The sequence below is a fragment of the Gobius niger genome (assembly GCF_951799975.1).
Source record: "Gobius niger genome assembly, chromosome: 14".
Lineage (NCBI taxonomy): Eukaryota > Metazoa > Chordata > Actinopteri > Gobiiformes > Gobiidae > Gobius > Gobius niger.
The window spans coordinates 25,089,947-25,102,520 of record NC_136865.1 but is presented as its reverse complement, the minus strand read 5'-3'; the positions used below and the strand labels follow the sequence as shown (position 1 = coordinate 25,102,520).

The following is a 12,574-nucleotide window of genomic DNA, read 5'->3' as shown; positions in this document are numbered from 1 at the left end:
GTGAGAAAACAGCTTGCATCAAATTATAAAACATTTGAATACATTTTATGAACTTTCAGGCTATTTTTCCAGCATTTTTGTGAAAGTGACCCTGCAAGTTGTGAAATAGGTCTATAAACTTGTCTCTGTAAATAATTTGGATGCTACAGATATATTAGGAAAGTTACGAATGAGTTTGGACCACAACTAACATTAAAGTTTAGTGGCTTCCTCTTTCATTGTTTGCAATAAAAAGAAATCAGGTATAGGGCCTTTAAGTCTTCTGTATATGCTTTTGTGAACAACAATTTAAGTTCAGAGGTAATCTTAAAGTGCTAGGATTCAAAGGATTGTCCATTGACTAAACAAAGCCAGGACAAAAATAAGTAAACTCTTGTCTTGGACTTCATGTATTCGTATCATGTTTTAATGACTCAACACTTGGCTCGGACAGACTCAAAATCAAACAATGAGGACTTAAGATTTGGACTGAAAATAACAGTGACTCAACTAAAACACTGTCATACTGTATTTAGTCTGTTACTTTTCCAAAATGACAGTAATTTACATGAAGTCTGGATCAATGGATGTGCTTTATGTCTATAGTTGTAACAGTTCATTTAATCACTCACTCACAACATAACATGCAAGCTACGTTTTTATGATGGATAAATGTCAGAAACTCATGCAAAAGGCAGTTTTGGCGATGATGGCTGATTGTTTTGTTTGCTGTTATGTCATGTTAATGTAACTATCTGTTAAATGGTTTTGTGGGCCTAAAACAATGAAGTGAGATTACACAAAAGCATGGCATTAAGCTATTGGACACAAAGCAGTTGCTCCTCTCGGACCCATCTCGACTTTAATCCAAACCTCTCGCTCTTTGGCACTTTCTCTGCTCCTCTCCTGCTCTTTGCTCCTCTCCTCTCTGTCCCTCTGAGCGGACAGTGCCCCGGCCCAGGCGTGGACATGTCCCGTGGCCTGGTGGAAGGCCCTCTGGAGCTGCTGCAGGTGTCCCAGGACCTGCCTGCTCTGCTCCGGGGCCAAGTCCTGAGCCCGCTCCGAGATAAACATTTGGATGTCAAACGCTACATCATTGACATCACTGGAGCGGGATGTTAGGGAATCCTGAAGCTCCTAAGACATACAAAGAAGACTATTTAGAAAAAATATATATGCAATGTTTATATGATAGGCAGTAATTTCATTAAAATTTTGTACAAAGTAAGTTGAAGAATGCATGTATCTAGATAAAATGATCAGAAATGACTTTGTTGCTTGATAGATGTATTGCTTCCTTTTTTAAACATTGTACTGCAAAGATGTGTAATACAATGTACAACTACATGTGTGTCCCATTACTTTTATGACATAAAAATGCAATTTTCACATTCACACTGACTTACTTTACAGAGTTCTAGCTGCTGTGTGAGCTGATTTGGCCCTGTTTCCTCTCTGTCCTCTGTCCTAGTTGTTTGTTCACTCATTTGAGCCTCGGTCTCTTTAAGCCACGAGAGCAGAGCGTCCACTCGACCTCCCAGAGACTTGAGTTCTGCTGCTACTGCCTCCTGAAAATAGGACAAAATACATTAATATATTTTATCATACATTACAACTTCCCACTTCAGAGACATTACTCAAATTGGCTGGTAATTTTCCATATAGTATACGTTAAGACTGACAATGATGTTTTCAGATTAGATTTGAATCATAAATCAATGGCGTAGTAAAGCACTAAGTACACTAAGATTTATCCATTTTATTTATTTTTATGCCAAATGAAGAAGGAACATTCTTATTCGTTTTGGGTAAGTAGCACACAACAAGAGATGCCAATGGATCATATTGCAGATCATATGGCTTTGAATGGCCGCAAGGGATATAATATTGATTTTTGAAACATGTGTATTAATATAGGGCTAAAACAACACATATAACAAGTAGTAGTTCTGGAAGTAGCAGTAACCTTGTGTGCGTCTCTCTGCTGCAGTAGACTCTTCCGCATATCCTCAGACAGTGCTCTGGCCGCTTCGTATCCTCTGGACAAGCTCCGCACGTCTTTCTCCAGAGCCAATAGAAGCTGAGGAGGAACGTCCTCCGGTTTGGGGCTCAGCAGTCGTTCAGCGGCCTGGAGCCGAGTGTGGATCTGTGGCTCCAAGTCTCGCAGTTCAAGGTCCAATGACTGTGACGCGGATTAGAAAAGAAAAGAGGCTTGAAATGTTTTATACCGGAAGGAGAACATATTTAATCTGATTGATTTACTCAATTTCTTATTAAAGGAATTAGGCTACTGAGATAAACAGCAACACGTTATGTAAAACTCATCCACTGTAAAATACAAAAAGCAACATCTGTATAACATGCATAATTAGCCTCTTGACGATGTATCAATTATAGTAACAATAGCCTAGCCCAATACTAATAAGTAACTAAATATACAACTTTAAGATAATAAACAGCTAATACATTACAATAACACAATGTCTCTGGTGAAAATGAACACAAAATGGTTCTCTCGTAACATAACAGAATCTATATATTTACCTCAGTTTGTCGTATGATGTCATTCAGGGCTATGAGGCTGCGACCTACAGACTGCTGCTGCTGCTGTTTCAGCTGGACTTCAATGTGTCTGACCATTGACACTAGAGCAACAATCTGCTGATCGAGCTCTAAACACTCCTGCTTCTTCAATGATGACTGTAAATCAAACATAAAGCAATGACATGACAACTTTCATGAGCAATTCTCAAAAAGGTAAAAGTTTTGACCACTTACCTTGCTAGTTGAGCCTTGGTTTTTCAATATGGCGACCTCAGGTGCTTTAGTCTCGTCCTCAGTCAAAGGTGTAGCTCCTTTATCTGACTTGAGATCTTGGGACAAAGCGGATGCAACTGTTTCCAAAACCTTTGGAGGCTCAACTGTTTGCTGCTCAATCGTCTCCGTTTTAGGCAAATTTTCTGTTTCAAACTTAGTCTCCATTTCCTTGCCTTTGGTTGTTTCCTCCATATTAAAAGCCTTGGATTTTGTTGCAGTTTGGGCGCATGATTTATTAGCTTCCAGATCAGACTGGCTTAAATCTCCTGCATTTAGGAGGTCAGGTGACAGCACTGGCAGGGTTTTCGTTAACCCAATACTAGATTCCTCCGATTGGGCTAAACCTTTTTGGCAATCAATTTTACTTTCAGAAAGATCTTGAGAATCTTGCGTTTCTTTCAAACATGTCTTTTCAGAAACCATTTTTTCTTTGGCAAGTGGCTTATCTGTATCAAGATGTGCTTTCTCCATCTCGATTTTGGCTTTCTTGTGCTTCTTTTGTTGTTTCTTTGGCTGGGTTTCCTTGACCGGTTCAAGCTGAATTTCAGATACTTCTTTCAATGCTGCAGGAGAAACATTGTCAGCCTTACTTAATGCAACTTCTTTGGCCTCATCCACTTTATCCTTTATTCCACCACTTTCTTGTACAATTACTTTCTTCTTTGTAGGCAATTCACCAACACTTTTCTCCTTCATTTGCATTTGTATGGACTTCGAGATCTCCTCTTTCTCCACTTCGGGCTTAACTGTTTTACCATGTTCATCTTTATCTTTCCTGCCCACTTCTTTCCGTATGGCCTGCAGCTCCTCGGCAGCTTGCTTCTCACTCACTCCCTTCTCAAAAACCTTTTTCAAAATACTCTCTTTAGCTTTCAACACCAAAGCCGCTTTTTCGTTCTCGGGCAGAGCAGACTTTTGAGGCAACTTCCCCTCGCCCTCCTTTTCTTTTCCCTCTTGGACTTCAACTGTATTTTTAGATTGACCGTTTCCATTTGCCTTCTCAGCTTTATTTGTCTTTTTTCTTCCATTCACCAGCTTTGCCTCTGGCTCTTTCACTGTGTGTACGACTGGAGCTGCTTCAACCACTGCAGCTCTATCCCCGACCTCGACTTCTTGAACCTGCTCAGGACCTGTTGCGTTTTCTCTTTCATTAAAGGAAGATGGAGTAGCCGGAGTTTCTATAATATCAGGACATTTTTCAAGATTAGCATCCACTTTGGCCACTTCAGACGTGACTTTTGGCAGCTCCTTTGTACCATCAGCCCCATTACCTTTAGCCTTCTTGTTTCTTCGTTTTTTCTTGCTTATGGTGTCCATATCTTTTGAAGGTGGGGCGACATTTTGGGCAGAAGGCTCAACATCTTGGGAGATTTTGAGTGTTGCTTGTGAAGATGCGACATCTACTTGTTTGTCCTTATTTGTTAATGCTTCGTCTTTAGCTTCTTGAAACTTCTCTTTGCTTTCATAATCCAGCTTTGACACGGCATTACCTTCTGTAGCTGAAGCATCTGTTACCGATTCAGATGGCTTCACCGCTTGGTGGATTTGTAAAGGCTTTTTCATTTCTGATTGTTTAATCTTTTTAACATCTTTAGCTTGTTCACTCCTCTTTGTGCCTTCTTTGGCAGGCTTTGTGATGTCCTCATTCACCCTATCCACTTTAGTTTTGGCTGGTTCTATATTATTAGATGTGGAAGGTACCATGTCAGACTCAGATGGATGAACTTTAGCCCCCAATTTCCCTTTAGCTTTCTTTACCTTCACGTCTCCAGCAAAACTCTCAATTTTAGCTTCTTTAGGCTCGAGAACCTTTTGTACCTTTTCTTCAATCGTCAACCCTTTTGTGTCTATGTTTTTAGAAATTGTTATCTGATCAAATGTGTCACCTGTTTTTGGAATCTCAGCTGATCTACTCTCATTTTCCATTGATGGTTTGCTTATTTCAAAAGCCACATTCTCAGCCATGTGGTCAGGTTGCTCACTGTCTCGGTGTGTCTTGGCAGAAGTCGTTGAATCCTTTATTTCTTTCTCTTTCGTGTCACCTGTTTTTGGCATCTCAGCTGATCTAGTCTCACTTTCCATTGATGGTTTGCCTTCTTCAAATGTCACATTCTCAGCCGTGTGGTCAGGTCGCACACTGGCAGAAGTCGTTGAAGCCTTTATTATTTCTTTCTTTGCTGCATCCTTCTTTTTCTTATCAGCTTTTGCAAATTTGTCTTTCTTTTCTTTTACTGGTTTGGGCATATTTTGGCCATCTTCAATTGCCTTTTCCATTGTTTTCAGGCTCAAATCTTTCACTTTATCTTTGGCTAAAGGAGTCATCTGGTCACGCGCTTTGGTTTTGTCTTCAGTTTCCATTTGTAAAACAATTTCAGCTTCTTTGCCAACATCTTTATGTGTTTCTTGGCTTTCTTTAGCCCCCTTTAAAATATTGGCACTGCCTTGAACTGTCCTCTTCACTGGGTCCATATGTTCTGAGTAGTCCTTTACTCTCTGTTCAGACATTTCAATATTAGTTTTACCTTGAGCTGGCAGTGGTTTTGGAACTACTTTTCCAGTTCCAAAACCATCTTCAATTATTTTCTCCATTGTTTTCAGGCTCAAATCTTTCACTTCATACTCGGCTAAAGGAGTCGTCTGGTCAGGCGCTTTGGTTTTGTCTTCAGTTTCCATTAGTTTAACAATCTCAGCTTCTTTGCCATTCTTGTCTACAATCCCTCTTCCAACATCTTCTTGTGCTTCTTGGCTTTCTTTAGCCCCTTTTAAAATGTTGGCACCGTCATCAGCTGTCCTCCTCACTGTGTCCATATTTTCTGGAAAATGCTTTACTTTTTGTTCAGGAACTCTAGTTTTAGTTTTACCTTGAGCTGGTAGCGATTTTGGAACTGGTTTTCCGGTTCCAAAACCATCATCAATTACTTTCTCCATTGTTTTCAGGCTCAAATCTTTTACTTCATCCTTGGCTAAAGGAGTCGTCTGGTCAGGCACTTTGGTTTTGTCTTCAGTTTCCATCAATATAACAATCTCAGCTTCTTTGCCATTCTCTTCTACAATCCCTCTTCCAACATCTTCATGTACTTCTTGGCTTTCTTTAGCCCCTTTTAAAACGTTGGCACCGTCATGAACAGTCCTCTTCACTGTGTCCATATTTTCTGAAAAATGCTTTACTCTTTGTTCGCGAACTTTAGTTTTAGTTTTACCTTGAGCTGGCAGTGATTTTGGAACTTGTTTTCCAGTTCCAAAACCATCATCAATTACTTTCTCCACTGTTTTCAGGCTCAAATCTTTCACTTTATCCTTGGCTAAAGGAGTCATCTGGTCACGCGCTTTGGTTTTGTCTTGAGTTTCTATTGCTGTAACAATTTCAGCTCCTTTCCTATTCTTTTCTACAATCCCTCTCACAACATCTTCTTGTGCTTCTTGGCTTTCTTTAGCCCCTTTGAAAATAATGGCACTGTCTTGAACGGTCCTCTTCACTGGGTCCATATGTTCTGAGTAATCCTTTATTCTCTGTTCAGAAACTTGAATACTAGTTTTACCTTGAGCTGGCAGTGGTTTTGGAACTCCTTTTCCAGTTCCAAAACCATCTTCATTTACTTTCTCCATTGTTTTCAGACTCAAATCTTTCACTTTATCCTTGGCTAAAGGAGTCCTCTGGTCAGGCACTTTGGTTTTGTCTTCAGTTTCCATTAGTGCAACAATCTCAGCTTCTTTGCCATTCTTGTCTACAATCCCTCTTCCAACATCTTCATGTACTTCTTTTAAAATGTTGGAACTGTCATCAACTGTCCTCTTCACTGTGTCCATATTTTCTGAAAAATGCTTTACTCTTTGTTCGGGAACTTTAGTTTTAGTTTTACCTTGAGCTGGTAGTGATTTTGGAATTGGTTTTCCAGCTCCAAAACCATCATCAATTACTTTCTCCATTGTTTTCAGGCTCAAATCTTTCACTTTATCCTTGGCTAAAGGAGTCATCTGGTCAGGCACTTTGGTTTTGTCTTGAGTTTCTATTGCTGTAACAATATCGGCTTCTTTGCCATTCTTATTTACAATCCCTCTTCCAACATCTTCTTGTGATTCTTGGCTTTCTTTAGCCCCTTTTAAAACATTGACACTGTCATCAACTGTCCTCCTCACTGTGTCCATATTTTCAGAGTAATCCTTTACTATCTGTTCAGAAACTTGAACTTGAATATTGGTTTTACCTTGAGCTGGCAGTGGTTTTGGAACTGGATCTTCAATGAATTTCTTCATTGTTTTAGGGCTCAAATCTTTCACTTTATCCTTGGCTAAAGGAGTCATCTGGTCAGGCACTGTGGTTTTGTCTTGAGTTTCTATTGCTGCAACAATCTCAGCTTCTTTCCTATCCTTTTCAGCAACCCCTCTCCCAACATGATCTTGTGCTTCTTGGCTTTCTTTAGCCCCTTTTATAATGTTGGCACCGTCATCAATTGTCCTCTTCACTGTATCCATATTTTCTGAAAAATGCTTTACTCTTTGCTCAGTAATTTTAGTTTTAGTTTTACCTTTAGGTGGCAGTGGTTTTGGACCTGGTTTTCCAGTTCCTAAACCATCAATGACTTTCTCCATTGTTTTCAGGTTCAAATCTTTCACTTCATCCTTGGCTAAAGGAGTCGTCTGGTCATGCGCTTTGGTTTTGTCTTGAGTTTCTATTGCTTTAACAATCTCAGCTCCTTTCCTATTCTTGTCTACAATCCCTCTTCCAACATCTTGTTGCGCTTCATGGCTTTCTTTAGCATCTTTTAAAATAGTGGCACCGTCATCAACGGTACTCTTCACTGTGTCCATATTTTCTGGAAAATGCTCTACTTTTTGCTCAGGAACTTTAGTTTTAGTTTTACCTTGAGCTGTCAGTGGTTTTGGAACTGGTTTTCCAGTTCCAAAACCATCATCAATTACTTTCTCCATTGTTTTCTGGCTCAAATCTTTCACTTTATCCTTGGCTAAAGGAGTCATCTGGTGAGGCACTTTGGTTTTGTCTTGAGTTTCGATTGCTGCAACAATCCCAGCTTCTTTCCTATTCTTTGTTACAATCCCTCTCCCAACATCTTCTTGTGCTTCTTGGTTTTCTTTAGCTCCTTTCAAAATGTTGGCACTGTTTTGAACGGTCCTTTTCATTGTGTCCATATTGTCTGAAAGATCCTTTACTCTCTGTTCAGCAACTTGAACTTTAGTTTTACCTTGAGCTGGCTGTGGTTTTGGAACTGGTTTTCCAGTTCCAGAACCATCTTCAATTACTTTCTCCATTGTTTTCAGGCTCAGATCTTTCACTTTACCCTTGGCTAAAGGAGGCATCTGGTCAGGCACTTTGGTTTTGTCCTGTGTTTCTATTGCTGTTTCTGAAAAATCCTTTACTTTCTGTTCAGCAACTTGAATATTAGTTTTACCTTGAGCTTGCAGTGGTCTTGGACCTGGTTTTCCAGTAACTTTTACCACACTTTTCTCCAGTATTTCTTTAGTCATTGTGGTATCATTATCGTCTTTCATTGTATTGGAGCTCGCTAGGTCAGAATCCTTATCATTCTGCCTTGGAGTTTGCATGGATAACATTTCATCTTCTCTCACCCTCTCAATCACACCATCTCTTTTCTTGACCAGTGATACAATATCTTTGCGACTTTTGCCATTTTTGTCTAGGTCAAGGTCTCTATTTACAGCAATAGATCCCAGAAGAACATTACCATGACTTGCTTTTGATGACAATTTGTCCTCAGGCCTCGACTCATGCTTTGCCAAGCAAATTTGTTCTTGTGAATTGGCCTGACTTTCTTCCATTCCTGAACCATCTTGAACACACTCTTTAACACCAATCTCAAGTTTTCCATCACCTGCTTTTAAAGTTGATGTCTCTTTAGCATTTGAGTTCAATTCATCATCCTCTTTCTGTGGTACAATTTCTTCAATAGCCTTCTGTATCTTTTTCTCAACATTTACAGCAAATTTTGACAGGACATCCAAAGACTTATCTTGCTCTATTTGCACAACTTCCTCCGTCGACTGTTCTGACCCAGTGGATGTCTTCTCTGGGGCAACGATCAAACTCTTCTCGTAAAGCATGGATCGTGAGTCAGTATTTGAGTCAGACCAGGTTTCAAGGCTGTCTGCGCTGCATATTGACAGTGTAATCGCTGGGCTGTGTGCACTCTCAGAGGAAGCAACAGGAGTAGAGCTACTATCCAAGCTTTCAGTTTCTAAAGTTGGCAAGTTCTCCTCGATATTGAAAGCAATTTCCTTTGTAATGCGTCCCTCAGCATTGGCATCAGAAAAGCTTGGCACACGTCCAGTGAAAGGATCAACTAACCCACTTTTCTTGAGTTGATTGGTGGCTATCGTCTTAACCATATGATCCTCCACTAAATCTTTCTTGATTGCGTCAGCTAAACAAACTCTCTCTCCAGTTTTGATGTCAATTATACCTCCAGTATCTGCTTGGCTTTGGAGGACTCTCAAAGCAGGAATGGGGTCAACTTTATTGGATGCAATCGCTTGAGGAAGTGTAAAAGTGTCACCCGTTTTCTCATCTTTGACACCTCTAAATGGTTTGATTTCAAGGAAGCGCTTTCCAGTTTCAATGTCGATCTTCCCCTGGTTTACAAGATCAGAGTAAGGCACGATTCGAGCTGTTTGAGGATCAATTGCTCCTTGGGCTATGGTGGGAGATGCCATAGCTTTATCGGCCATGCTCTTGTCGAGAAGGCCCTTTGATACAGCTTCAGTCAATGTTAATTTTTGACCAGAACTTGGATCCAAAATGGAGCCAGTAGAAGCTTGCAAAACCACAGCTTCTGGGTTTGACGATTGGCTGATTTTGCCTTGGTAGACCCATTCCAGCTCCTCTAATCCAGGGGCAAAAGATCGATCCACAAGTCCCCTGTCAACTGCATCCGCAACAGACAGCCTCAATCTAGATTCATGATGGACTATCCCGCCTTCAGCGACCTGCTTGGCCAAAACTTTGCACACATCTTCTGGTTTAATAAGCCCTTTTTGAACTGCTCTTTCCAAAGGTACTGGGCATTTTGTTTCTGGATCAACAATGCCCTCAATTTGTAACTGTAATGCAGCTTTAACCATAGCTGTTTCTGGATTTGTCTTTTTGCCTTTGTAAGCCTTTTCCAAAGCAATCAATGGATCTTTTTGCTCCTCTTCAATCAGTCCCATATTGGAAGCTAGAGTTACTGATAACTTCTTGTCCCTGCGAAGGTCCACAATGCCACCAGACACGACTTGCGCTTCCAAAAGTCTATTGCAAGTATTTGCATCAATAAGTCCCTCCTTCGCTGCTTCCGTCACTCCCAAGATCTTTCCCTTTTTGGAGTCAACAACCCCCGAAAGAGTTTTGTCCGATTTGAGGATGCTCCACATGAGATCTTCGCCTTCTAAGCCGTCTTGTGTAAGATCATCCACACTGAATGACTCTCCACTGCTAGCATCAACAAACCCTCCAAAAAGACCAGCCTCAGACATAAGTTTGACTGCAGTCTGGCCGGTGAGGATACCCTGGGCCACTGCCTCATCCGGGAGTAGCCTGTCTCCCTCTGGAGTTTTCAGGCCACCCACTTTAAGCTCTTCAATCAGTCGGGACATTTCTTTCTCATCTTGACTGTCCTCTGTTAGCCCCTTGTCACCACCATCAACTTCTCTCAAAACAGGAGAGAACTGAGGCTTGGTATTTTCTAGTTGAGTAGGAGCAAGATCATATTCACTTCGTATTTGGGTAAAATCAACTTTCTCTGATTGTGAGGACACAGTGGTGGCACCATCAGTTGCCATTGGTTTAGCAACAACTGTATCATCTGAAATGTCTTTCACTTTGCTGGATGACACTATTTCAAAACTTCCAGTTTTGCTTGGTTTATCTTTGACATTGTTGTATTTATCTTCTACATCATCCTTTTCTCTTTTTACAGCTGGTAATTTGATGTCTTTCCCATTGCGCATTTCCTGTAGCCTCACAATCTCACTAGCCTGCCTAAGAACTTTGTCAACTTCCACTGTTGCCAGTCCCTCAATAGATTCATAATTTTCCACCAACTCTTGGCCAAGTTCATCCGCAATTCCTTTTCCTTCAGGCTGGTTTTCACCTTCAACAAATTGGTCAAGAGCTGTGACTAACTCAAGTAACTCTGTATCTAGCAGAACCAAGCGTCTTCCGGTGTGGGCATCCATGTAGCTATGAGTCATTATGTGAAACAATAGCTTTTGTTTAGCTTCCTCTTCAGGGTCTATAGTAGTCATTGACTGGACTTCCCAGACAGGAGGGGCAGGGAAGGTTGAGGCCAGCGGAGAAGATGGTGGAGTAGAGGAGCTAGAAGAGTTCCAGCTCAAACGTGAAGGAGAAATGGACTGATTTGTGTTGGGAATAATGTCTGGTATGTTGACATTTTGAAGGATATGGACAATATTGGGGCCTAGTGTTTCCTTGGCCGTCTGGTTGAAAGGCAGTGCTTGCAAAGTTTCAGGGTTGTATAAGGCTCCTACTGCGTGACGCTGTCTGAGCATATTATTCGCAAGCTCCCCTGAAATCACTCCCTGTTGTATGGCTTCATTGATGGGCAGTATCTCCCCAGATTTAGGCCAAAGCATCCCCATAAAAGACCAAAGAGACTCTAGGACCAACAGGGCAAGACGAGGGGAGAGCAAGCCCCTCTGAATGCTTTCTGCTAAATCCAAGCGTTCGCCGTCACAGAACGGGTCGAGGATGCCGCCGTTTTGGAGCTGTCTGGCAAACAGGGCGCAAGCCAGGTCCTGATCCATAAGCCCATGACGTACCGCCTCTTCTATGGTGAGTCTATGGCCTGAACGGGGATCGGCAATGCCACCTGCAAAAAGCTGCGCCTCTAGAAGTCGCACGGTAACTTTACGGTCAATCAATCCTTCCTGGACTGCTCTGAATATGCCCACTTTTCTTCCAGAGCGCAAGTAGACTGTCCCTCCAGGTTGTTGTTTGACAGGAAGCAGCAAAAACCCAGAATCTTCATCTATAACACAACGTTGTTGAAGCTCGGATAGGCTGAGTTTCTCTGCAGTATTTGGGTCAATAAGATCTTTTGCATTTGACATTGAGTGCAGTTTTTTAGCAAGCCTTGGAGTTAAAATTTTCATGTCTTCTGCTTGCTCTAGAGTGAGTTTTGGCCCGGTTTCATTATTTAGCCCACCGGAGGTCAACTGCAAAGCTAATATGCGAAGACCAAGCTCCTCTCTGATTAAGCCAGCCTCTACTGCATTAACAAATGATGCTACATTTTGCTGCACTGACTTGTCAGCTACAAAGACGGCGCTGTTAAGTTCAGAGAGGCATTCTTGCATATGTTGGTTTACAAGGCCCTCAGTTTCACCCAGCTCCAGAGAAAGAGGGAACCCAGAGTGGGGTTGGAGCAGTCCGCCCCAAACCAGCTGTGCCTCCAGAAGGATCAGGCAGGTGTCTTGGTCGATGAGTCCGCGTTGGGCAGCTCGAAACACAGGGAAAGTCTCCACAGTCCCCAGGTCGATCACTCCAGCAATGACAGGATGAGTCTAGGAGAGAATGAAAAGGGTAAAAATAAGTAGGCAGTTGTTGATATTGATGCAAATAGATTAGTATAGTGTTAATACTAAAATAAAACAACAACTTAATAAAAATACAAAAGGGACCACGCAAAGTAAAAATTATGAAGGAAAAGAAAAACCCACAACCACAAACTCACAAATTAACACCACACCATCCTGAACATAAAATTGGTTTCAATTTTATGTTGAATAAAAATACACATCCACA

At 41.4% G+C, this 12,574-nt stretch overlaps 1 protein-coding gene across 14 annotated transcripts in view; it reads right to left on the bottom strand.

The window, feature by feature from the left end:
• macf1a (microtubule actin crosslinking factor 1a) overlaps window positions 1-12,574 on the bottom strand; it is a 309,958-nt gene that overhangs the window by 99,793 nt on the left and 197,591 nt on the right. For 11 of the 14 annotated variants that reach the window (XM_079570810.1, XM_079570811.1, XM_079570812.1 and 8 more), the window contains 7 exons: window positions 8,092-12,333; window positions 7,368-7,392; window positions 2,758-6,383; window positions 2,524-2,679; window positions 1,946-2,161; window positions 1,386-1,547; window positions 853-1,116 (listed from right to left, as the gene is read on the bottom strand). The exons of 1 other annotated variant lie outside the window; for it this stretch is intronic. In XM_079570810.1, coding sequence (XP_079426936.1) covers window positions 853-1,116; window positions 1,386-1,547; window positions 1,946-2,161; window positions 2,524-2,679; window positions 2,758-6,383; window positions 7,368-7,392; window positions 8,092-12,333 — 8,691 coding nt within the window. The remainder of the gene's footprint in view (window positions 1-852; window positions 1,117-1,385; window positions 1,548-1,945; window positions 2,162-2,523; window positions 2,680-2,757; window positions 6,384-7,367; window positions 7,393-8,091; window positions 12,334-12,574) is intronic. 2 more of the 14 variants (XM_079570820.1, XM_079570809.1) reach the window with 2 other exon arrangements.